The sequence below is a fragment of the Bombus impatiens genome, unplaced genomic scaffold (assembly GCF_000188095.3).
Source record: "Bombus impatiens unplaced genomic scaffold, BIMP_2.2 scf_0382, whole genome shotgun sequence".
Lineage (NCBI taxonomy): Eukaryota > Metazoa > Arthropoda > Insecta > Hymenoptera > Apidae > Bombus > Bombus impatiens.
This window is the reverse complement of record NT_176801.1, coordinates 612877-638933: the sequence shown is the minus strand read 5'-3', so window position 1 is coordinate 638933 and position 26057 is coordinate 612877. Positions and strand designations below refer to the sequence as shown.

The 26057-nt window shown below is 35.0% G+C and overlaps 7 protein-coding genes across 16 annotated transcripts in view; 2 read left to right on the top strand and 5 right to left on the bottom strand.

Moving 5' to 3' along the window:
• Positions 1–423: 423 nt before the first annotated feature.
• LOC100743023 (atrial natriuretic peptide receptor 1) lies at positions 424–10976 on the bottom strand. Of its 2 annotated transcripts, XM_012386259.3 has the most exons (19): positions 10877–10976; positions 9806–9974; positions 7421–7586; positions 7036–7110; positions 6321–6600; positions 6132–6241; positions 5399–5587; positions 4908–5128; positions 4435–4674; positions 4149–4269; positions 3883–4091; positions 3639–3789; positions 3207–3366; positions 2978–3138; positions 2433–2599; positions 2193–2339; positions 1870–2062; positions 1287–1560; positions 798–1093 (listed from the first exon to the last, which is right to left on the bottom strand). In XM_012386259.3, the coding sequence occupies exons 1-19, from the start codon at positions 10974–10976 to the stop codon at positions 798–800; spliced, it is 3429 nt and encodes a 1142-aa protein (XP_012241682.1). The 2 variants fall into 2 exon arrangements, with proteins under 2 accessions (XP_024223765.1, XP_012241682.1); XM_024367997.2 differs by having other exon boundaries at positions 424–1093; positions 3883–4269.
• A 108-nt stretch (positions 10977–11084) lies between these two features.
• LOC100750124 (probable tubulin polyglutamylase TTLL1) lies at positions 11085–15864 on the bottom strand. Of its 2 annotated transcripts, none has more exons than XM_033321006.1 (9): positions 15717–15864; positions 14313–14465; positions 14098–14163; positions 13397–13575; positions 13080–13266; positions 12702–12903; positions 12267–12497; positions 12056–12165; positions 11085–11637 (listed from the first exon to the last, which is right to left on the bottom strand). In XM_033321006.1, the coding sequence occupies exons 1-9, from the start codon at positions 15794–15796 to the stop codon at positions 11502–11504; spliced, it is 1344 nt and encodes a 447-aa protein (XP_033176897.1). In that variant the 5' UTR covers positions 15797–15864; the 3' UTR covers positions 11085–11501. The 2 variants fall into 2 exon arrangements, with proteins under 2 accessions (XP_033176897.1, XP_024223768.1); XM_024368000.2 differs by having other exon boundaries at positions 14313–14444.
• A 218-nt stretch (positions 15865–16082) lies between these two features.
• On the top strand, positions 16083–17467 carry LOC100750006 (uncharacterized protein CG13380). 3 transcript variants are annotated; one of them, XM_003489933.4, is made up of 3 exons: positions 16083–16356; positions 16975–17172; positions 17317–17467. In XM_003489933.4, exons 2-3 carry the CDS (start codon positions 16990–16992, stop codon positions 17386–17388), a joined length of 255 nt encoding a protein of 84 aa, XP_003489981.1. In that variant the 5' UTR covers positions 16083–16356; positions 16975–16989; the 3' UTR covers positions 17389–17467. The 3 variants fall into 3 exon arrangements, with proteins under 3 accessions (XP_003489981.1, XP_012241741.1, XP_033176905.1); XM_012386318.3 differs by lacking the exon at positions 16083–16356 and adding an exon at positions 16472–16700; XM_033321014.1 differs by lacking the exon at positions 16083–16356 and adding an exon at positions 16472–16895.
• LOC100749886 (probable 39S ribosomal protein L23, mitochondrial) lies at positions 16429–18817 on the bottom strand. 2 transcript variants are annotated; one of them, XM_012386316.3, is made up of 4 exons: positions 18445–18817; positions 18038–18317; positions 17787–17965; positions 16429–17393 (listed from the first exon to the last, which is right to left on the bottom strand). In XM_012386316.3, exons 1-3 carry the CDS (start codon positions 18456–18458, stop codon positions 17816–17818), a joined length of 444 nt encoding a protein of 147 aa, XP_012241739.1. In that variant the 5' UTR covers positions 18459–18817; the 3' UTR covers positions 16429–17393; positions 17787–17815. The 2 variants fall into 2 exon arrangements, with proteins under 2 accessions (XP_012241739.1, XP_003489980.1); XM_003489932.4 differs by lacking the exon at positions 16429–17393 and having other exon boundaries at positions 17502–17965.
• LOC100749766 lies at positions 18738–20691 on the top strand. Of its 2 annotated transcripts, XM_003489931.4 has the most exons (3): positions 18738–18856; positions 19348–19977; positions 20370–20691. In XM_003489931.4, the coding sequence occupies exons 2-3, from the start codon at positions 19749–19751 to the stop codon at positions 20504–20506; spliced, it is 366 nt and encodes a 121-aa protein (XP_003489979.1). In that variant the 5' UTR covers positions 18738–18856; positions 19348–19748; the 3' UTR covers positions 20507–20691. The 2 variants fall into 2 exon arrangements, with proteins under 2 accessions (XP_003489979.1, XP_033176904.1); XM_033321013.1 differs by lacking the exon at positions 18738–18856 and having other exon boundaries at positions 18946–19977.
• A 235-nt stretch (positions 20692–20926) lies between these two features.
• Positions 20927–22877, bottom strand: LOC117151724 (the record flags this gene model as incomplete). Its single annotated transcript, XM_033321015.1, has 1 exon — positions 20927–22877. A coding segment is annotated over one exon (534 nt), but the record flags the coding sequence as incomplete, so codon positions are not given.
• Positions 22843–26057, bottom strand: part of LOC100749646 (potassium channel subfamily K member 18-like) — a 32638-nt gene continuing 29423 nt past the window's right edge. For all 4 annotated transcript variants that reach the window (XM_033321003.1, XM_033321004.1, XM_033321005.1 and 1 more), the window contains 4 exons: positions 25649–26006; positions 24856–25247; positions 23827–24274; positions 22843–22990 (listed from right to left, as the gene is read on the bottom strand). In XM_033321003.1, the coding sequence (XP_033176894.1) occupies positions 22878–22990; positions 23827–24274; positions 24856–25247; positions 25649–26006 (1311 nt within the window). In that variant the 3' untranslated portion in view covers positions 22843–22877. The remainder of the gene's footprint in view (positions 22991–23826; positions 24275–24855; positions 25248–25648; positions 26007–26057) is intronic.

Below are 26057 nucleotides of genomic sequence, written 5' to 3'. Positions count from 1 at the left end.
ATACACGAATTCGAGTTTATCGACGAAGAAAACGAAACTTCTCACCTGTCTTTACCTTTACCTGATAAGGCAGATTGCAATAGGCTTCTTTCTGTGAGAGCTATTTGTTTCAGATAAGAAAATAATGCATACATCTACATGATATATCTTTTATTAGGAAGTTCAAAAGAAAAAAAAAACATTTGCTATTACATTTTTTTTGTTTCACACCAATACAAAATACAGAGGTTTGTGACCGATTACTAGTAGTGTTTAACGGAAACGATAATAAAGATAAAGATGGTAATTCTGGTGTAGTCTATTCAGCAGGAAACATTCAGAAAGAAGTTACACTACGTTGAAACCGCGAATAGTTTGACACAGTGGAAGTAGAAAAAATAAAGTGTGTTTTTCCATTTCTTTTAGGAAATTCTTATTTTTTTCGTTGACTCTTCCAATTTACTGGAGCTTTACGCAGATCATTGTTGTTAGACAAGTATATTAAATTGCGCTGGCATTGGTAAATAGAACTGTTTCACAAACAGAATAAAAATGATATTACCAATTTTTCAAAAAGTCATGTCGATCGAAATGGACAATTTAATATACACGCCTGACGACAAAAGCCTATTATAGATTCTTCTATTTACGTATAAATTAGATGTTATTGATGTAAACATTCCGAATCGACATATAGTAATAGGAAAAAATAAAATAAATTTATTATAATTACGAGTCCTAGCTTTAATTTTAAATCGTAAGAACATTTACCATGGAACATTGATTCTTTTTACACTTTATCTTTAAATTTACGAAGATTACACGGTCTGCTGTAATTCGGATAAATTAATGAAAGTATTGTTGTTGGCTTTTGCACCATTTGTATTATTAGGCGGGAAGATCAGAGGATTTAAATTATTGTCCGGCGTACTAACGCTGTGTTTCCGGTATTTCGGTGTTGGTGGCCTTAGATCTGGTTCGGAGCAACCCCTTAACCAGTAAGAAGTTACTCGCCCCTTCCCCTTTAATTCCACTTCACCTCTGAGCTCCAAATCGAATGTTCCAAACTTATCCAATATACATTTTGTTGCTTCAGAAATGTGTATGCGTAGCGCTATATCAAAAATATATTTAAGAAAAGGATTGGAATGAAAGAAACAAAAGGGAATATCAGTGATCCAAAGTGATTCAAAGTTTCTTTTTTTTTTTTAAATAAATTTGGAATTAGAATTAAAATTTAATGATATATCATTATATAGAAATACTAATATCACGAGGTTTTCCGGAAATGATTTAAAATGACTTACGTAGTCCCGAAGACTCCATCCTTGATGCGGTATTTACTGTATCACCAAAAAGACAATAATGTGGCATCTTTTGACCAACTACACCCGCGCAAACAGGTCCACTGTGTACACCGATTCTAACACTGAGCTGTGCATTCTGTTTATGCATTATAGTGAAGGAACGTACAGAATCGAGAATCGCTAGAGCCATCAGGGCAATTTCTCTCACGTGTTCATTGCCGTTTCTTTCTGGCAAGCCGGACACTACCATGTATGCATCTCCTATTGTTTCCACCTTAGTTTAATTATATTACATGTTAGTAGCAATGCGAGCATCTTATTCAAAATTCTAATAATTGCAATAAGTTACGGATATTTATGAAAATAAATTGAATAAAATGGATTTTAATCCATATTTAATTAGAATTTTTCATATTTTCATATTTTTCTGGATATAACTAAAAAAATAAAATCTAAATATAGCGAGTACTTTACTTCGGATGTTTTACACATTTATCACCTTTAAATTTTTCATAAGTTCATAAATATCCGTAGTCGAGCAACAGCTTTGGATTTAGTTTTGGTAATTGATATCGCGAAGTACCTTGTAAACATCGTAGAATTCGATGATGCGATCGAAAGTACTGTAGAGGTCGTTTAAAAAATCCACCACTTCCATTGGTGTACTTTGTGCACAGAGAGCTGTGAAACCAACTATGTCACTGAAATAAATTGTCACGCATTCGAATTGTTCTGGTTGAACCAGCTCTCCAGCCATTAACTGACACGCCACTTGCCTGCGATATTTTAATTATAAATAAACATAGAAATTCTTTTATTCGCGAAAGAAACAGCGTTTAGAAATATTAAGAAACGTAGAAATCTTAAGAAATTTCGGATTTAGAAATATTTTAAATATATCGTTACCTTGGAAGCACTTGATACAGAAGTTCTTCGCTACGTCGTTTTTCTAGACTTAACTGTTCCGTTTTCTCCTCTACAAGGGCTTCTAAATTATTCGCATACTGTTCCATACGTCTTAATAGATCGTCCATTAAATTTTCACAGTAGCCTCTGGAATGTTACGTCATTTTCAGTTTTAGATAAAGACGCTTTGTCGAAGAAAAGAAATTTGTATTTCTTTTTACGGAGAAATACAAGACTTACTTCATAATGCCACGTATAGTTTCGCGAATTGCATGAAATGTTGGTCGTTCTTCTGGGATTTCGTTCCAGCATTTCTCCATAAGGGATAAGATATCGGGTGGGCAGTCTTTTGGTGTCACTTCCGGTCTGAATGATGGCGTTTCTGATGCTGCAACCCGGCCGACGATCTTTGGGCAATTTGTACAAGAATTGTTGACAATATGTAAGCGGGAAAAGCTAATCTAACACGATATAAATATTTCAATACTTAACAATATTAATAGAAATGTATAGCATTAAAAGAAATGTCAGGATGTGGCATGATACTTGAACATGATTACAGTAAATCATAGCAAATCGCGGTAAATCGCATTAAAAGATTAATCTTTATCATTGTTCTGCAAATAATCATAGTGATTAATAGTCATTAATTTTTTTTATTTTTCTGTAATTATCTTTGCAATTATTTTTTTTCTGTTATCAATTTTATAGTTATTTTCTATAATTCTTACTGTAATTGGATATCATACGACATTCTAAAAATTATGTTAAAATTTCTATCGTACCTCTTGGGAAGTCATAAACGATTTCACAGATTCGTATGGGCCACCACGAACCACGATTTCCTCTAGGATGATCGCGAAACTGTAAACATCCCCTTTCTGAGTTGCTGCACTGCCTGGTGTCACGGTTAATGACAACAGTTCCGGGGCGATCCAGAGCAATTCTATCAAACAATAATTGCATAATGGTCAATAACGTTCCATTCATTTTTCATAAACCGGTCTTACGTACTGGTATAATAATTATCATCCATTATTAAGTCAGACGGGGTAGTGAGTGTTTTGAGACCAAAGTCTGAAATTTTTAAAACGAAACGGCCATCGATTAAGCAGTTGCAGGATCGAAGCTTTCCATGTGCTGATACCTCGCTGGCGTGAAGATAAGACATTCCCTGAAAAAATGAAACTCTTTTTGTATTTATAAAATTCTAGTAATATTATGCAAATTTTATTCGAATAGCGATAAATCAGTGAGAAATATAAATTATATGAGTTATAAAACACATAACCATGGAAAGCGGTGACGAAATTTGGGGTAAATATAAATAAAAGAATTTTTAGGTAAATTTGAAATATATTATTATCCGTATTGTTTAATATAGAATTGAAATTCTGCATAGTTGGATGAAATGAACCTGTGACGCAACACGTGCACCTGCTGTACCTTAACGATGTCGTGGATCAGAGACATTCGAAAATTCCAATCCAATTTAATAGCTTCGTTCTCTAGGACGTCTTTCAAGGAACCTCGAGGACAATACTCTGTCAAGATTAACACGGTCGGTGATGGAGAACAGAGACAAGCGCCGATAAATCTGAAATTCGTTTGTAACATTTCATCTAGCGAATGATAGTTTGTTTTCAATATTATAACGTTATGTTGCTACACGATCATATTATTAACATACCTGACAGTATTTTCCGATGTAACGTCTCGAACTTGTTTAATCTCCCATAATAATTTCTTGGTGACGTCAACTACTTTCTTTTTAGTGACTTTTTTAATAGCCACTCTTTCTCCTTTGTAAATTCCAACGGTGGTGAATACCGTAGTTGGAGGTAAGGATTCGCAGCTGAATTGCGATCCACGACGAATACGCTGCTCCAATCCAAAATTCTGTAAAAACAGAGTTGATTTTATTATGTTTTCTTCGTTCGACTCGTCGATATTCACCTCAGCTATCGCTTGGTGTAGATTAATTTTCGAAGAGAACGGTTTCCCTATTTCTAGAAGCAGTTCTTCGGGTCTGATTCTCCAGGACATGTTGTTCAGATCAGCCGACACCCTTAAATGTCTGCAAATATACGTGCATAAATGTTATTATTCTGGACAAAAGTGTATATTTAACACAAATTTCAACACTCTTGGCAAAAAATTCTATACAAAATCGTATAATATTATATATAATATGTAACACTGTATTACGCGATAATGTCTGTAAAATGGAAATATTACTAGCCTGTACAACACACATATTGCGGTAACAGCAACGAGTAGGAACACAACGAGGGCCAAACTGGTATAAGCGACAAAAGTATACGCTTCAGTCCTGGACGTGCAAGAAGGATCGTTTCCTAGAAATCCACACTCCGGAACATCGGCAGGAGGACCTTCTCTTCCTCCGGGCCAATGAATCTTCTTCCCAGCCACGGGACTATATTCTCGATTTAATCCTAAATAGTGCGCAACGACTTCAAACCTAGAAAATTTCGAAGGAATATTAGCTCTGCATAAATTTACAGAACAATATCTAATTGCGGTATACGCGATACATATGTATATATGGTTCGTCAAAATTCTGCTTGGTATTCAAAGTAAATTCGAGGGTTTCACAGTGGCGGCGGTTTTGGTTCGAATGTACTCGGTTGACGGATAGAATAGCGGTTGATTAGCAAACGGATCGGAGGAATGGCTGGCTTAATTGACGCTGACCTTCCCGTGATAGGATCTAAATCCAGGATACTGTAGTCCGCGTCGCGATCTCCATTGTCGTCGATCCTCACGTGCCCCGTAATACCAATGAAGTCTCGGTCCCACATTCTCCTCGTTATCGATATGCCGTCTGTGATATCTCCATCCTCGGACAGAGTTTCGTTCAATGCCATTCCGAGCAAATATACGCCATCGTAGAAAGCTCCGATAAAGAAATTCACCTGGAACGCCATAAGACCTGTTCGTTATGCTTGTCGTTTATTCGATTATTATCTAGTATTATTATTTCATTTTATTCGATGGATTTGTTAAGTTAAAAAGAATTCTTTTAAAATATAGTAAAAGTTTTATTGCGTTTCTTATGTTATTCGATGGATATTGGTTTTTTGGCAGTTTGAAAGTATAACACTATCGTCCGCGAACACTCGTTAAATATTTATTAGTTTAGTTATCTTTATCCGGTATTTATAGGCTAATAGGAATACTAATACCTCTTCTCCTTCCGAGAAAGAATAATTGTAGTCGGTTTGAGCTCTTTGGCGAACAGTGTCAGCAAAATCTTGAAATCTCGGACTGGTTGGTTGTAAAAGAGATACTCTGAGCAGTGCCTCGTACGCTTTTCTAGCAATGGCATCATCCTCGTCGTCAACCTGCCAATCGTGGTCACCCCAATAGGCTCCCTGAATTTTTATTAAAAAGGGAAAGAAATTTGTTTGTCTGTCTTGTATAACACTTCCGTATATGCAAGTTTTCGAATTTGAATTTCAATTCCAATTAAAGCGTTCTGACTTGGATTTTAAATTTGAATTCGGATTGAACATTTCTAACACGCTAATTTTATTCGTCCATATAAATTTCTTCCTACACGTATTTAATGAAATTAATCGCATATTTATTTATATCTGATATGACTGGTCGGCTGAGTGCCGACTGATTTTAATAGTTTCGTAATCTGTAAAGGAAGCTTTGAAGATTCTTCTGCATCGCTTAATTGTGACATTGTTGCACGCTACTTTTATTTCATCTATCGTTGATTTACCTATTTTAGTTCGAAAAATCGATCTACTTTCGCCAAGTTAAAGAATAATGGACGCTTTAAACCATTTTTTCGTACCATAGAAAAAAGATTTTCGTAATTTTCAGAAAAGTATCGAGTTATTAAATCTCTCGTCGATTGGTAGCTTATTAACCACCCTATGTTTAGAAGAGAAACTTTCGTTTTACTTGAAATATTTCAACATCGAGGAACGCCCAATCTCCTCTCGTCATTTCCAAGTCGTGAGCAGCCAACATGAACTTTCTAACCAGAGTTCCTCGAACACTAAGGATCAGCACTGTCGGAAAACGAATGGCGTGTTAATTTCGTTAGAAATGTTAATTTGAAAGAAATCCAGATATATATGTGACGTTTACCTCGTGCATACATACTAGCATCGCGCAAATAATAATGGTACGATTCGTCCTCGGAATTTCCATCCAGTTCTCTCACGAACTTCAACAGCCCTTCTTTTCTTAAACCGTATTCCAAATTTTTCCCGACAGTCCACGAGAACAGATCGGATCTGTCCAATATCAGTGCTACGTGGGACCATCCAAATTCTTTAAATATACTAGAGAATACCAGTCGAAGTCGACACTGGCAATAAGACATCCTTGTTAGAGTTGGATATTTGCTTTTGTCTTTGAAGATTCCCTTGAAAGCAAGAATTCAGGATCGAATGATACATTCTAAGCAACTTTTGAAATATGATTTATACATTGCAGAAAGTTTCCATTTATTTATCTATTGCCCTCTAAAACGGAATTTATAGCTGAAAGATAGATTTAAACTTGACGGATTAAATAAAATTGAAATTACGAAATACAAAAATGCACTTGTCGCTTCTTTTACCTGTGACTTTCAGTTATTTTATTCGCGCGTATGATATACGTTTTAGTTTTATATTAGTCGCGTTAACAAGCGCGCGACTAATTAAGAATACTAACGAAGTCGTAAATAGGGATGCGGTATCAGGAGAAATATCTCATGTTCTCTTCCATCTAAATACTTCCGTTACATGCGATAATTAAGCGAAAAACGCGATCAATTAACTTAACGAACATAGAAGCATAATTACACTCTCCTTACCGAGCTTTCGTTCTTCCATTTATTGATTCTCCCAAGGATACCCGATGTTACGGACAGTTCTTCCTCCGATGGCGGCTTCATTGAATTGAAAATGTCGTAATATGAAAACGAACAGCGTTATGTAAATAATTGTTAACGAGTAGACCACGGATATAATTATATAATTTCATTCGTGTAATTTATGCTATATATATTATCTTCTTTGAACTTTTTATTAACTTTCTATAATTTAGCAGCCGATATATCCCTAAGAAAATGTCTGAGTTATCGTTAGGAATGTGGAGAGATTGGATTTTTAACAATAGATACAAATATCTTCTAAAAGCGTAAAGGTTCGTTTTCTGTTTGTCTTTGACTAGCTACATCGAATTAGAATGATCGATACTTGGTCACCCATTCCAGTGATTATGGGAGTGTTCCAATAGGCGGCGAGTTTTGCCACGGGTTCCAGAGCGAAAGCACAGGCTGGACCGATAAACGCGATCACGTTCGCCCGGAAGTGCATGTCAGCGGCTAAACCTGGTGCCGCGGATCCACTACACGATGGATAGCTGCGAATCATAGAGTTGCAGTTTTTAAAATTACATTGATTAATCGTTAATATATAACCGTATTAACCGTATAATATACCGTATAACTGTCTTTTAAAATTCACAATCCCGTTGAATAAAGTATGAAGTTTATAAAAAAAATCTACGAAACGAAACAAGATTAACGAATAGTTGTAGAATTGTATTGTAGCCTGGCCAATTTATAATTCTATTTTTACATTCATAATTCTACTAGAAATTACGACGAAAAAGAATTCAAAATGGAAATGTATCGAATATTAGAATAAAAAACAAACTTTGCATTTCTTTTCAATGTTTCGTAAATATTTTCATATAACGATTTCATATGTATATCGATATTCTAGGTTTTCTAATATAACTGAGTATCGATTCGAATGTGGATATAAAAGTCTTCCGTTACGAGTGCTGAAATATTTTCGCCAACCACTGTACGCGGCAAACAACGATTTTCTCGTATTTCTCTGAAAATTGAGAAATTCCTTGACAACGAAAAGACACGAAGAAAAAGTTTGATATAACATTAAAAATCTTTTCTTCTTCGTTTGTCAAACATTATCTATTACAAAAGTTGCGAAGCTTGTTTCTTCGTCGTTCTATATACCTCTTTGGATCGATCGAAAGGAAGAAGGTCCGCTTTAACGTGACCTCCCGGTCTACTATTTGTCGGCAATCTTTCAGGATCACGTGTTTTCCTGTGCGCCGTTTTCTCCGCAACACGATCCCATTCGAGTCGACGACGGAACAAAAAGGAAGCGTGGGACAATGGGTTGTAGGAATCAAACAATACCGGGAAAAGGAACAGAGGGCAAACGAGTTGATGGATGATGGTGTTTCGTCGTGCAAACAGGTTGCGATCGAATTACCGGTCCAAGGGAAAAGAGGAAACGATCGAAACAGGGTGTTGTATACGAGAGATATCCCCGGAGAACCCGTGGAACGTTCGTAACGCACCTACGACTCGAATGATCGATAATTGTTGGGGGGACTGGCAGAATGCAGCGTCATTTCAAGTGTAAAGTACCACTCGGAAATAATGATAGATTTAAATCGCACCGTTGAATGGCCAATGATTGGATATACCGGTTGATCCTAGGGATATTATCACGCTCGGTCATCCTTGCCCTTCGCTACCTTCGTTAACCGATTGTGACGTGGATTAATTCGTTCTGTCGGATTAGTCTAATTCTACGTCGTTCGATCGCACAGGGGAAACCTGGCATTCGTTGGGCTTTTATTAGTTTTAGATTTACAGCGAAAGTTTCGTATTCGATATCTGATATTTGGCATCGATATTTTAGTAATCGGTACTTGTTTGGCATTTGCTGGTCTTTATATATAGTTCTTGATATTTTAATATGATAGGGGAAGAACGCGATAAATACATTTCTGTTCGTTTCCCTGTTTAAAAGTTATTTTATGACTAAATAATAGTATTTTAATATGACGTACAATGCGAAATTCGAACGAGCGTCTGCAGCCTACGTTTGCACGTTCGTAGGTCACGTTTGCACACCAGATATACATGCTCGCAGACCAGATACGCACGTTCGCATGTTTGCAGCTCACGTTCTTACACTGAAGGTAGAAAATGAAAACAATCTGTTAGATCCAACGACATAAGCTTTTTAAAAATAGCTCTTAAAGTGACAACATTTTGTAGTAGCCAAATATACAACTATAACTCTGATACTCTTTTATAAAAAATTGAAAACGTTGATATTATTTTTAACTTTTCAAAATTTACTACATTCTCCAATTTTATTCAAATTTCAGACGACTAATCTCGTTTCACCAAACAGTGGTCACGATCAACGAGTCACGGCATCGAAGGCCTGTCTTTTGTGCAAACGGCAAACGTCTGTCCAATTGGATCAATGTAATGACATGGAAGCGATGAGAACGCGTGGTCAAAAGTGAATCAGTTTACACAGGGTCGCGCGTAATACACGCAATCTAGGGCACAGACACTTTATTCTACTTCCCTTATTTTTCTTTCATTTTACGTAAACAGAAGGTCAATCGGTAGAACGCGCAAACAAGTACCAGAAGAATTACGAGCGAATTGTCGGCAAACAAAAATACGACGTAAAACCAACGACTCTACTACGCATAAACATACCTAAACGATCGGTTGTCCAAGGGTCAAGAAACGGAGGCTAGGAAACGTATCGATGGGATATTTTTTACATTCGTCTTACCTTCCTTGAACCTTGCGCAACTTTACGTTGTGCACGCTTAAGAAGTCATTCACTTCGGCCAAAGCCAAGTCGACGGCTGGACCGCATCTCTCCAGATCGAAAGGACTATTCAAGCGAGAAGCCATAAGAACGCCTACGTTGTACACTCTTGTGGAATGTTCATCATACGCTGAACAAACAAATAAAACTGAATTTATATCATTTGAAGATCGCAGTTGTTGTACATTATTGTTCTCTTTTATTTTAATGTCGCTTTAAGATAAAAAAGCAGCATCTTCGCTCTTGCAAATATCAATATTTCGTTGCATATCTATTGGTCTTTTTAAAATCAATTTTGTTACGCTCTAATAATAAAGCACGTATTAATCTTTATCAGCGACTCTGTAATTAAGTTACATCTTGAAAAAGGAACAATCTCTCGATTGCTGATATAGATACGAGTATAAAATATTTAACGAAGCAACCAACTTGCTTACATTATCTGAATTTGATTTGATAAGGACGAATTTGTACATTTTTTCATAATTAATACAGCTTGTTGGAATAAATTAACAATATAAACTCGTATTAAAAAAAAAGTGGTTTATGGACATGTATTTAAACGTGATGTATATCAAACGCCATCGCGCTCAACAGAAACTGGATCGAGACCCAAACAAGTAGAAGAAGTCGTTGTTGTGTCAGCCATCGAAACAAATTGCACAGAAAGTATGTTTATTTCATTCATACGCACAACTGCTTGCTACATCAGAAAAACGAGGGTCGCCAAAGGTTGTATGTTTCTACTAATACTAATTTTTATACTTTTTAATATTTTATCCTTCCACGATCCTTTTCCACTCTTGTACGTATAGTTATCGATGGATCAACGATATTTTTAGTAGTTAAAATATTTTTAATAAAATTATAGCATTTGATAAAAATACTTTAACCGTTAAAAACAAACTGTTGACCTACCATTCATTAAAAAAAAAAAAGAAAAGACTGACGTGCTAGAATATATTTATTCGATCGTCTATTTAATTAATACGAATATTATTTAAAAAATTTAATAGAATATTTTAATCTTACCTGGAGTAACGTTGACAAAACCCATAGTCTGAGAAATCACTGCGATTACCAAAAACTTCGTACTCACGGACAACACCTGTTTGCATAAACTATTCTCCATTCTTCTCTGTTGCGATTATTTCAATAGTACAAATCGTTACATTCGGTTAATAAGAATTATTATATTTATAGCAGAAAAAGTTGAAATTAAATAATTATTATTAACAAATTCGAGAAACTTCTCTTTTATTGGATTAGTATAATTCTATCATAACTTTCGCGTAGCGTATCGCGTGACGGAACACCGGTTAGAACATATCTAAACCACCCCCGAAGAAGATTCACCCTTATATACCGATTGATATAACGCGTTCGTGTCACTTCGTCAAACATTTGTTAGAAGATTTAATGCCTTGGATGTTAGCACACGTGTGTCTCTTTTCTCAGGGAATCACGGCAAGTTACGATAAATTGTGTTGTACGCGAGCAAAATAAACTGGAATATATGCATTTCGAAGATTTGGTACATGCGCCTTGACGATTAAAGCAGGCTATGCCTGTTGCTTCTACGCATGCCTCGTGATCCCACCTTTCGATATTTTATCCAAAGGACACTTTTTCTCGTTGTTTAGGAATAGTGGAATATTTATTTCCATTTACTGGAGGAACTTCGATATTTCCCAGACGAATATTCTTTCTCCTCTTGAGCGACGAGTTCTTCGTCCAGGAGGAGCTCGAAATTCCCCAATGCTTCCGGTGGTGGACATTTGTTCCATCTCACGCTGTGTACAATCGTGTTTTGATTGAAATAGGAAAAATCGAGTTTTTAAAAATAAATGAAGATTACAGGAGAAACATGATAACTCATATTTTCCATCTTCCATAGAAGACCAATTTTTAAACTCGATATATTGTCAACCAAATCCACGTTACTATCGTTTTATTTGATTTTGCAATTAAATATATATTTTTCTGATCTTCATTGAACGTTTTGAAAAATACTTATAGCACTAGTAGTAATACTAATTAATTTAAACTAGTGTAACAACTAATCTAGTATTCGTTTCTTACAAAATATCATAAACCTATCTTCTACTTTCAAAAGGTTTATATCTTCAAATTTATCAAATTTGTTTCCAATTTTTACAACTACTTTTTTCTTTATCCCGTAAAGGAATTTTCTTCAAATGTGACACTTACTCTGGGACACCCTCAGGTGGTACGACGATTGAAATTATGTTGTCGATTAATTTGTATTTTAAGATTCGGTCGTTTACTGTGGTGGATGTCAACGACGGAGATGCGTTCACCTGTAGGAAATGTAGGAAAGATTGGTTACCAGAAGAAGAAATAAGGTAAATGATACTAAATACAGTTAAATAGTGAAAGGATTATTAAGAAATTGAAGAACCTCGATAAGCCACGGTTTAAGATCATTATCGATGATGATGTCATAGCCGTAGCACTCGAAGCAGTGTCGATCGTTTGCCATAACTGGAGCGACAGCTTTCAAAGAATGCACGATGCACCAAGTGATGTTTGCGAATAGCTTTTCCGTGACCGCTTTCCCACGCGTGCTTTCCAAGTATAATCTCAAATTGTGCACGCTTAATTTACCACCATGCTTGCTATTATATTCTTCCTGGAATATTCGCATGTTTTCAGAACTCTATGTTGTTCTCGTTTAGTTTTTCTTATATTCCGTTCTCGAATTTTTATACATTTATGCAAAATTTAAATTGTGTAAAAGTGTTTATAAAAATATGAATTTGCATTAAAATCCGCAGTCTATTTATATTTATATATATGTTTCCTTTCTTTGTAGAAACAGAAAAAATTCACTTACACCATGCTTTTGCACAGACACGTTCGTGAGATGAACATACATATTATCTAATTCTTGAATACTAGTGTCGTACTTGACTGTACAAAATCGGCAAAATCCTAGTTTGAAGAGATACGCTTTTAATGGTCGAAAAGACGTAATAAGAACGTATAGCCTCAGATCAAACTTTTTTCCTCCTATTAGAAGCGGATTGTCAATGTACCTATGTATTTATTTTGAAAATAGGAAAATATTTTTCATTTCAACGTTCTTCATTTAAGTTATGTTTTAATATTACTAATTTAGCGTCTATACATTTATAATAAAACTGTAAATTTTTTTCAAAAAGCCCCTCAATTTTAACATAAATTAGACGAATTGTAGAGAATCATCTTGTACCTGGATATTACATACGATTCTTTCGTTAAATTTGGATTGAATGGGTTTTTTGCTTCTCGAGACCATTTCTTCAGTTTACTTAATTTATTGATTAGAAATATTCCAGCGCCTTGTGATTTGCCGCACGGTTTCATAATCCACGTGCTTTGTGGTGATTTTCGGTACTCCTCGACGAACATATTGTAGTCTAAAATAAATTTATCTTACTAAGTATTTCAACTATAATAATAACTCATTATATACAATGGCACCGATATTAATATTCGGAAGCCATATATATTTATAATACATTATGCAATATTACAACAATATTTTACCTGCCGGTAAAACAAACGTGATAGGTATGAAATCGAGATAAAGGTATTTTCCCGGGCCATCTCCTCTTTCCGCTAAAGGATTTCCCTCGCGCTCCAATTCTTTTCGGTAGCGTTTTATATTTTTCACCAACAAGTCTTTTCGAGTTAATTCGTAATGATTCGGGAAATGATTAATTATTCTACAAGTTGAGATACTACTTAAATATTAGCCATAAGAAAATTGTACGAATATATTGTGTGTATCATACAGATTTTTTTTTAGATCTGATCAGCGTTATAATAATAAGATACGACTATGACGATTATATTGTTTAAAGTTTGGAACGAGTATGAAAACGTACTTAAAAGTTGTAAATTATTTGCTGCAAACTTATACTTGATAAAAAATTAGAATAAAACATGAACAATAGTTTTAAAGGTAGAATTAGTGGTAAAGATGATGTCATTAAATATTATTATTCATGTAACAAATAACTGCATATACATGTTCAACTTCGTTTGAAATTTCATCAATTAAATCACGATAGTGTCGTATCCTATTATATTATTAATGAAAATGGAAAGTTTTGTATGATACACATAATTCAGGATGTTCATAAAAGTCTTATACGAGTGTTAGATACTTTCGTGCGTCACTAAATATAAAATGAACGATGAATATTTAAAAATTGTATTATGTTTTAACAAAATGGATATTTAACTGTTTGTCGTCCATCCTATATCCTGTTTCTACACTGAATATATTCCTGCACGATTGCGTAACTGCCCTAAAATAATTTTAAAAGCTTGCGTTACTTTTCTTAATTCATTCCTTTTGTAGAATTTTCAAATGATACAAATCAGTATAAAAACATTAGGATAACATAATTTTATCTCTTACTTCTTTTCCTTCGGCAAAATAAAAAATAATTATTACCAATAAAAATTCCAGTCATCCTCCGGACCAACTTGAACCCATCCCCTCTTCTCGAAATTATGTACTATTACAGATTTATCCACGTCCGTGCAAAACGTCACTTTCGTTTTGTCCGTTCCACTTGCCGATACTCTGTAAATGTTTAGAACTTTTCTAGAAGAAGAAAAAGATAGCTAATCATTTGCTTTATTCCGTATTGTTTAACCCTTCAGGGATAGCACGCGATTCTTTTCGTAGGACCGAATATATAAGATAAACAACCGAAGGTATAAACACCATCGAAAATACGATATACGATACGCTTTACAAACGGAGAACTACAACAGAGATAAGCAACAGAGATAAACGCATAGTCCAAGGATACAATAGGCTGGGGTCCGAAAATAGCCAAACAGTCCGTGCACATTGTACAGACACCATCCTTGATGGGTTAAGTCTTTTTCTTAATGTTGCATCACATTCGTTTTCGTTCTTGTTTACCTGCCGTGATTGTTAGATACGCTTAAATTTGTGACACGTTTATTTTCAGCTATTGTACCGGACGCCATGGTTTTCGATGAGAAAAGTTAGATCGATTCACCGTGGATACGCGAATTTTGAATGCATCCAGTCCCCGCGCATCAGGAATGTGATAAACAAGCGATAAAAATGAATCCGGAATAAAATTTGAGTCAGATACGCTTTATGCTTACGGTCAGATACGGTTACTCTTTCACATTTAATTTACGGTATATTACTACTTGTACTCTATTTTCTTCTTAACATAATTCTGCGTAACATAATTCCATAATTCCTCCACGCTTATTTAAAATTCAAATATTTTAGAGCATGCGTTGTTAATATTATTTGATCATAAATCGCATTAATATTAATTATATTATTTACATATAATCGCAAGCATCGACAGCAATGGCACACTGAGATATTTTTGATTCCGAACAGTAAAAGATATAAACGACACACAAATATATGAGAAATATTTTTCCAAGAAGAATACAAATTGAATCTGTTTAGTAATGCTATATTTAACATAATTTGAATTTGAACAATGAACGAATAAAGAAAAGACAATTTTTGAAACGTTCACGAATGATTCTCATAACTTCAGAAATGATTAATCGATTACTACATACCTGTATATTTCTTTGAAAAACAATAAAAATACCTGTAAAATATTACGTCTTAAATATTCGACAACTTACAAAATAGGAAACAATTAAATTATAAAAAGACAATGAAGAAATATTACGCTGTTGTATAGATTATTGTTGTTAGCCAATTTATAAAAATCATCGAATTAAAATGTAAAGGTTACCGCCATTTATAAATATCATTGAAAAACTTACTCAAAGCTTCTTTAACTTTCTTTTTGAATATCTAATTTCAGAATCTTAAAGTAGATACCTTAAAGTATTTGAATGATTTTTTCCAAAATCCCTTAAACAAGTAAACGCGTGAAAAATCACATCGAACCTTGGAGACATTGTATCATATTGGGATTAACAAGGTCTCTATATATGTAAACTTCTAATTAAATCGATCAATGGGTCGATTATCGTTTTACCTTCTCGCCATGTCTATTTGCGTTACAATATACTCTCAATCTTAAATCGATCATAATTTTCAAAAGTTTGACCGTTTTTATTACAGAATAATCCCTGCGAGAAGAAACGATTAATTTGGTTATACTGTGACAAATCAACACGTTCGATCAAGCTCGAGTGGTTTGACTTCACGTTAAAAGACAACCGGCAGATTTCAAGTGTGTTTACATCGCTCTTATTTTCTTTTTCCTATCTGCCTCGATTGTACGTTTCATGTATCAGAAACCCGCTAGCGTCACAGTAAGAAAGACGTATTTGATCGTTTAGCTTTTCTATTCGACAAAGAAGTTATTTCACATTTGCAATACTTCCAAATTGTGTTGTTGTCAAATAAATTCATTCTTTTGAAATTTTCGACTGTCCTTTTAATCCGTGTGATCATATTTTATAGTGGTTTATTTCTTATTCGCCGCGTCGAAAAAACAGGTAACTTGAAAAGGGTATGTATATTAAAACAAATTATTATACTGTATGAAGATATTTAAGATTTAAGAAGACATAGTATAAATATAAAGGGTTTTATAAATTATTTTATTTTGGATTTTTGTTGTTATCATTGACAAGATTCATTTTCTGGGACTTGTAACATCCTCTTACACGTGTTAGATACGTAGATGCGTAGATGCGTAGATACGAGATACGTTTTATTTTGTTGAAACGATACGAATTAAGCGTTAAAAGCGAGTCACAAAGAGACGGTTATTACTTGCGAACCGGAAATTAAACGCTGCTTGAGAGCACCAAAAGCGTCGTGGCTATACGAGTGAATCATATTTGCGCATAGGTATTCGTGTCATGAATTTATCATTCGAAATGCGTCTTTCATTAACTCTATATTTATTAATGTGAACCAAACGCATTTTAGAAAGTATTAATTAAATCGAAACGAGTTTTCTTTTGTGCTCTGTTTGCTATAATATTGGACATATTTCATAAGGAACATACATATTGTTCTTATTATATGTATATTATACTATATGTATTATATTTGTTATTATTTTGTTAAAAAATATTTTTATTGTAAATATTAAATAGTGAACATTGTATGATTTAATTAGGAGTAGACAGTCAAAATGAACGTCAATTTGAATTACAATAATTATGAAAGAAGAGTGGCCAGAGGAAGAGGGATAGCTCGAAGCAATTTACCTGCGAATAGGTGCCTTTGCCATAGACCATACACTATCGTGTTATGTAATGTTTGTGGTTACTGGACAAGGGGCAGAGTACGTTACTTTTGTCCAATTCATCCACAGGTATGTTGTCTTTGATATATCATACTTTTAAACAAAGTACAAAGCGAAAGAAATCATTTGCACCTACTCTTTCTATCTAAATTTTCATTTTACCCTTTGCAATTATTAGTTAATTTCTCCTAATTATTTAATCCTTTCTTACAGGTAGTTTTTTTGTTTGACATTCCACAATGTCCCCAATGTAAATCTTATGGTTTTATGTTGAGCGAATATTGAATCATCTGAAAACAGAATGTATACCTTGCATAATAGTATATGAATTACATAATAATACGTAATACATTATACTATACATATACATGCATATACATAATAATTTATTTTGTTACTGATATGTAAGTATACATTCTACATTTATTTCCACAATTATTTCTAGTACAATCATGAAGTATGTGTAATATTCTGTTATATAAACAATCATCTCAATACTAATTTATGTTTTCAATTTGTTATTGAAATTTAGATGTATATCTGTATTTACTTTGAGTATTTATTTCAATCATTTCTAATGCAATCACCAAATATTTATATTAAGATATTGTAATAGATGTAAGAATAAAAGAGGGAAAATGCAGATTAATTTGATTAACATTAGACTTCATTTATTGTTGTACCAGACTAGCAAATTTACGTTTTTGATATTTTACGTTATGAACCAACTGGGAAAACCAGGTGTTTTGTTCTTTTTTGCAAAGTTCTTAAAGTTCTGTTTTACTTGTAGCAATGCTTTGTCACTTTTATCTTCTGTTTTTTTGGGAAATATATCCGGAAATGTAAATGTTTCGGTCTTAGGCTGAAATCGTACAAAATGTTAATAACGAAGATATATTTCTGTTAAAAATTGAGTTTTTATTTTAATACTTACTAGAGTAACATAAGCTATTTTCACGTCATCCTCTTTAACAACAAATTTAATACCTGTAGGTGAATAAGTTCTTCCAAGAGCAATCCTAGTACGCACATGGACAGGATGTATGTTATAAATTTTTTCTAAATAATTCTTCACATCCAATCTTGTCATCTCCATAGAACAGTGAAACTCTACTACATTTTTTGGTTGGTTATGTTCTGGTTTTACAAGCTTTAACCAAAAGTTTGGAAGAAATATTCTAAGTTGTGGATTACCTTGCTGGTACAAGGGGTACCTGTTAAAGTAGATAAAATCATGTCAATAAAATATAAAATAGTTAAACGATTCATCTTAACATACAATTTTTAAAATGCCTTCTTAAATTTCCGTTTCATTCCTTTATAACAATAATATATACTTACCAACGAGTAGACATTTTATCTCGTTAAAAAGATCAAAAATTTATTTGTAACAGTAACAATTTTGTTTATAATATCAAACTTCTGTATCTTAAATATGTATATATCACAAATAAACAATGTTCTGTAATCAATACATAAGAGGTTATGTTATATAGGTTATGTCATAGCAGAGAGGGAATGAAAGTGCTCACACTCGTAGTTCTAGTTGCCTCACAGCACAGACGCTGCACCATAGAGCCAAATGCCGAAGGTGACCCACACTGGATATACAAGAATCTACAAAATTAAGTATCTGCCCTGTTTGGTTGCACGTTAATATACACAAGAATTTGTCGTATTCCACGCTGCAACCTATTTAATTGTACGGTTCTACGGAAAGGTTCATATCTACTTTTCTGTCCCAGATAGACAGGTATGAATTTTTTAATAATTGTCATTATAATTATGCATTTATTTTTATCTGTATTATTGAATTTTATTAATTTTTACATTTTTAACATATTATAGTAACCATAAATGTTACTGTCTTTATATTATAAATGTGTTCTATCAATGTTAATAGACATTGTAGTCTGTAGAAAAAAGTAAAATGATATATAGTTTTTGACGCCAATTTTAAAAAATTTACAATTAGAAACATTGGTTTCGATAATACAATTCTTCAAGAATATAAAAAGTGCCAATCGGCTGTTGTGTGACTTCCGAAAATTGTAGAAATTAAGGTCTGCGAAAATTACTTTTCAGTTGTTAAATAGCTTTACAGAATGATAAAAACTACATTTTCACAAAGTTTCAATTTTTCATTCTCAAAATATGTTTGGCAAAATATAGGCGCCTCTTGCATTTTAGATCTAAAACAAGTTTAATGTTTATATTAATTTATTTCATTTTATACTATTGTAGGTATATTTATAACAAAATAATATATTGATTTCTTGATCAAAGCAATGAATCCGCTCGTCTGATTGAAATCGATTTCGATAGAAATCTTCTTCGTTTAAATTTTTCATCCGTTCGCGCTCTAATATCTAATCGAGAGTTGTAGTTGATTCGATAATCGATTTGTACGAAACATTCAGCTTTTGAACCGATTCAGTGCTATAAAAAGGACGTTCAAGTGTATTTCGGCAATGACTTCTTTCTTCGGCTAAATTAACAAGAATATGGTTCACGATATTGTTTCGCAAACACAAAACGGTGTTTTAAAAACGAAACGCGTCTAAGAAGATTGCTATTATTTTGAGAAAGTAAAGGGTTAGACCGAAGATTTTCAAGACTTTTGTTGATGAAATTTTGAATCGAAGATGAGCTGCGATTTGCTACCAGAATGGCTGAATCTTTTCTTGGACGACGTAGAAACTACTTTATGTTTACCGATATTGATCATCATGGTTCTTTGTACCGTTCAATTTATAATTAATCACGCTATGGATATTGGACTCACCTTTTATCAAAATGTAATGCAGAAGTCGGATGAAGACGCAGGGGAAGCTGGAAAAGAAAAGGGCGAAGATTTAATGAGCAAGATCAGAGGTTTTACTTTCGTATTTTTCTTAGACCTGGAAATATTTTTTTTTTGGAGTGACATTACACAGGGTGCTTAGTAATCACGCTATTTGGTAATTAGTTAATATCATGTATACTAAACGAATGTATATTCAAACTCAATTTTACTCAAAAACGAAACATTGTACGAAGAAATTTTATTCTGTATTTACGATTTATTTCTTTACGTAAATTTACTACCTTACCGATTGTATCATGGCTACTGAGATACGCCGTGTAAATTATTTGAATATTATTTTCTATAAAATAATAATGGTGTAATATTACTATATACATATATATATGTATATATATAGTAACATTTCTATAATTGTGTATGTATATTAAATATTAATGTAAAATAATTACTTCTCTTGTAGGGTTTTTATGCGACATTTCTTGCGGCTTTAATAATTCTGATTCGAAACCGGATGATTACCCAGCAGCATCGTTGTTTAGGTCAAACTCACAAGAAGAGGAATGGGATTATTGCGAGGAAGACGACGAAGATAAGTGACAAATATGCATCGCAGGAAAAATTACGCTCTTAATCGATAAGTGCTACAGTAAAACTTTTATAAGCATGCATCCCAAAAACGTTGATTTCGAAGTGGTACTATATTAAACTCAATAAACGGTATATGAAAACTAATACGATGAAATTAATAATAAAGAGGAAACGAGAATGGATCAGAATTACAGAAAGTAATTTTTATTACTTGTTCCTAACTTTACTTTGGATTACTTGTTTTTAATTTAGAGATTCTATAATTTTATAAAAAATAAAACTTCTCAGTTACATGTAAACGAAGAAACGCGGTATTTTTTTTATACTGTGTAGAAATGCTTACTGTTTTCTTTATTAACATTTTATTACGTCGAATTATCGATAGCCTGTCAGTTCAAGGGTTCAAAACTACAAAAAACCAAGTCCAAGTTGTGATTGTTCGATACTTTTACTTTGTCTCTCTTTAATGAAAATTTAGTGAATGTCAAGAAAGAAACACGCGTACAAACAGCGTATTTGAACACTCGTTGAGCCTCGATCCAGCTTGTCGATCTAGGGATATATCTCTCAGCATAGCGATTCGCACGGAAAAAATTTATCTGCAAGACTGGGTTTGGTTCAGTACGATACCGATGATGTACCTTTGAAACATTTCATTCTCTTTTTCTCATTTTCCATGATAAATTTCACCGTTCAACCACTCACTTATATGATAGTTTTATTCGTACACTTGCTTATTCGACTTTGTATTAAAATTAAGCGGTGTTCGAAGTTCGATTAAAATGAGTCTCTTAAAAGTTATACTAGGACAGACTGTCTCGTAACTGAGCACGTCTTTTTTTCTATATTTTATATTCATTTGTCTTTTTGTAACAATATTAATTGAACCGCCTGTCAGGCATATTTTTAAGGCTGTGTCTTTCTTTCGTTTTTCGCATTATCTCTTTCTCCTACGTCTTCTAAGGGATAAATAAAATATTCTAACAAATATAAAATTATCAAATGCCTGTCGAAATTATATATATTATTCAATTAATTATACAACTATTTATTGATGAATAATTAGTTAACTTTTGTTAAATTTCAGTTTTTTCGTACGAATAATTTATTTTCGATTGTCTTACACGTGGTTATTTAGGAAAGAAAAGAAATGTTCTTTGGGAGAAAGAGACGATGCAGCGGCGTATGTACATTTCGATAATTCACACAACTTGTACGAAGGAAATCCGCCCGTCTCGAGTAACCTAGCAACGATAATGATAAGAAGAAGAATATCAGCAGCGATAAGAATATTAAATAGTATTATAGTAACAGTAGTTATAATGTAAATGGTAGAAATCTAGTGTCTTTCGTGATGGCGAATAACCCTAAAAAAACCTCAGAATTCGCGGATTTTCGTTTCAGACACCTTCGTTGTTCGAAGATCGTGTCTTGGAGCCTGTAAATCCGTACGCGAGCATTTCACTCATGTTCCTAAGATTTTTCTCTAAAAAATGTTCTCACTTTATGCTCTTCGTACTCTTTTTCTTTTCTCACAAAATACGATGAAACGGTATAATTATAATCATTTACGAATGTCCTGTCTCTCCAATCAGTTTTATTTCTCTAGATCACACAGGAGAAACATACATATTCCTAGATACATAATTCTTTCCTAATTTTAAATTGCCCCTTCCCTGCCTCATTGATCAACATTGCCCATGCATCTACATAATATCCAAAATAATTCCACTTTCATTTAATTTCCACCAGAAACCTAATTACCTTTTTCCCGGCACAATCGAAACACAGAACACTTCATCCGACTTAGATTTTTTTTTTCACAAAATCACCCATGATTGCAGCGTCACATGAAAACGTTCTCCAGCCCGGAAATATTCTTCCTGGTGGGCGTGGAGGTGGCACAGTTCACACCCTCGTCTTCGAAGGTGACCATCTTCTCGCGACTCCTGGTCGCGGTTCCGGAACATTCTAATAACCTGGGCTGATTCAACGACGCTGAATTCGATGCGGAACCTATCGGCGGTGTTAGAGCCGAGGAGGGCCGTAAGACTGACGAAGGAGGCGGTGGTGGTACAGCCATGTCCGTGACCGCCGCTGCTGCCAGGTTGAACTCGCTCACGCTTCTAGGCACGAAGTACTCAAAATGTAAAGAACTCTCCTGCTGACGATGTTGATGATGCTGGTGATGATATTGCGTTGGAGACAAACAACTGCGTCTCAGAGACTGGGCGCGTTGAAATTGTTGAGTCGACGAGTTTCTGGATTCAGACGGCGTTTTCTTTCGTGGTAGAGAATGATGACCAGGCGATGGTTTTATGGCAGTGTTGGACGTGTGGGCCAGGAGTTTCCCATCCCCGGGACTCCTGGCCTGATGCTGTCAGGAGGTTGGCACCATGGACATGGCGATCGCTTCTTCTTCTTGTTCGGACAATCGCGAGTCACTGGTGCCTCCTCCGTCGTCCAGGTCGGCCTTGAGCCCAGGACCGGCACCTGATGAAGAATTGAAGGATTTTATAACTTTTTGGTTGCGATGGATAGAGAGTTTTCGGTCTTTGGTTTGATTGAAATGGATTTTGATTTCATTTTGGCTTTTTTAAACGAAGGGGTTATGCAGAGTGGTCAAGATGCCTGATCGAAATCCCCGACGCGAGTGGATCAGAACCGCTCTACGTGCAAACGATTGAGAGCTCGACTCATTTGTTCGTGATGCCTTTGACACTTTGAGCCTGGGTTCGGTTGGAAACGAAGCTTTCGCTGTTGGGGTGGAAAACTGGAGTTTCGATAAATGGAGGGCGAAGAGAAGGTAACTGCTTATATTATTAGACGACTTTTTAATAATATTTTTGAAAATATCGAAGATCGTTGTAAGCTGTAAATATCTTAGAATTTCCCTTAGGATAATATAGTGGCATTTTTGAGAAGATTCAAGATCACAGTAAGCTATAAATTTCTGTGTAACTCTTTTACAGTGATAAGCAGAAGTTGAAATATTTAAAATTCTTATGAGTCTTTCTCCAAGTCTACCACACCAGGAAACGTGATGGGATCAGACCTGGCGATAACATTACTACCGCCATATAAATAATGTTTTTCGTAAACAGTATTATCTATATTCATACAATACTGCCACGCATAATATTACGATTAAGCCACTGTATAACACTATGTTTAATAATTGACTATAAATTCGCAGTTCTGTATATAGAAATAGTATGTTTCGTCGCCAGGCTCAAAGCGTTCAGGAAATTTAAAGCGTGGCCGGGTAAAATAGTTTCTCGCCCGGAACGATCTAGCGGTTCCCCGTCGAATGCCTGCATCAGGGATACCTGTACCACCGATAGGTCCGACCACCACCCCCGACGACATGCCGCAGGTTCTACCGAAGACCCTGACCACGCGTACCACCTCCTCCTGGACGAGGTTGAAGCACATGGCGATCAGGCCCATCCCGGCGAGTATGTAGAGCGAGCAGGCGCACAGACTGAGTTCCTCCAGGGTGGCGGACGCGGCATTTCGTCCAACGGGCATCAGGTCGCCGAAACCGATCGTTCCGAGGCTGGTGAAGCAGAAGTAGCCACCTTCCAAGAGACTCCAACCCTCCAGACGATTGAACATCACTGCGCCACCGCATATGTAGATCAGCATGATTACTAGACAGAGACTGATCGGTATCCTCACGGGATTCGTTTCCACTACGTAACCTGGCGACGAATTCGTCGACAGGGACAGCGAGCACGGGTGAAAATGGCGTTTACTGTTTCCTGATGTTACGTCCTGGAAAAGATTAAAATGTTTTTTACCATATCTTATATGTTTTTATATTTTTTTAGGACATTATATATGTATGTTTCAAAAATGACGCAACTTCAACCAATTCCTCAGGAAAAGCTAGGAATTATATGGAATAGATTATACCAATTGGGATCAAATACTAGTTGTAACTTTTTAATACCTAGTTCTTGAAATCTTTTTTTGATGGTTTTGTTATTTGTGTTAGAAGAATGCTTGTGATTAAAATTTATTGGTGTGTCAGAAGATTTGGAAAGGTATAACGAAGACACATGGGATGTCTCATAGTTTTTCTCTATTTGGTATAGAACTGGAGTCCCTCTATTCGTATTACTTTACATTCGGTTAAACTTAATTTGTTTGCTTTTTGTAATCAATTCCGTCGATCATACGTATATGTAACTTTTCTAATTTATTCTTATATTTTTGCTTGTTCCAGAAAAATGGCTGATCATTCTACAAACAACATCTAGTGTCCTCACCGCAGGTGCAGGTTGACCATATTTCCCCAATATACCGCTACTTTCTACTGTGAAATCATGTTTTTCGAATGAAATATGTTATACCTGAAGCGCTGCGGTGGAGCTGGTGGTAGCATGAAGCAGTCCCTCGCTTCCACAGTCCAACAAGATGGCACTGCTGGTGCCTCTGGTTCCTAGATCGTCGCAGGAGCTTTCTCTGCTAGCTGAATAGTAATTTCCAGATTTCGAGTCGACATGGTTATCATATCTGTAGGTTTTGCTCATCATGCCACCTACAGGAGGTGGCGGTGGCGGCGGTTGTTGCTTCCTGGTGCAATTTCGAGGCCTGCACAATCTGCCGTACAAACGACGGAAGCTCCTTGAGAGAACATCGCCCACCGTGCTTAAATAGACCAGCATTAAGGGAATTCCAGCCAGAGCGTACACTATTGTGATTAAACGACCCCAGACTGTGCGAGGCGCCACGCTACCGTATCCTGAAACGCCAATGATAACGATTGTGTTACAATCGACTGTTATCGAGGGAACAACCGAGGATTGATTGAATATGAGAGCGTTTATTAGAATGTAATGGGTGTGTTCTCAGTCAATTCAAATTGTCACATAAATTGAAGCTTCCGACTAGGTGTTATGTTACCTTTGTAGCTCAATTTTTGTACAATTTATTGGTACGCTTGTTTTCTGTTTTATTTTTGTCAATTTTTTATCAGATTATAGATCATATTCCATGAGTATTAACCTGTTAACCTGGAGAAACAAGTTAACATTAATATATTTAAGTTATAAACTTTTAATTTATAATAAGTGGTACGTTACATGAAATATTGTATAATGATACTAATATATTCTATATTTTGTAAATATTGGTAATCCTTACCAATAGTAGTGATCAGCGTCAGGGAATACAATAAACTGCCACTAAAGGTCCATTTTCTATGTGATCTTCTGTCCATGGAATGGTCCCTGGATCGAGAGGATGATCCTATCGGTTCGTACTGCGAGGAAGTTCTCCTGAGACCTCGTGCCAAGTTCTCCTGAAATTCGAACACTTCCCTGGCTGCTAATCGTGTCCAGTTTTCCTTGTACAACACGTTCAAGTCCTCTGTGATACTCCAGAGCCTTTCAACGGTGCGCGCTCTTAGTTCCATGGCCGCAGTGTCATCCTCGATACTGGGCACAACGTACGATCCTCCTCCGTTCTTGGAACCGGGAATGAGCAGGTCGTTCCCTGAATCCTGCCATGGAAAACAAATAGATTTTACACATATATGTATAATCCATACATA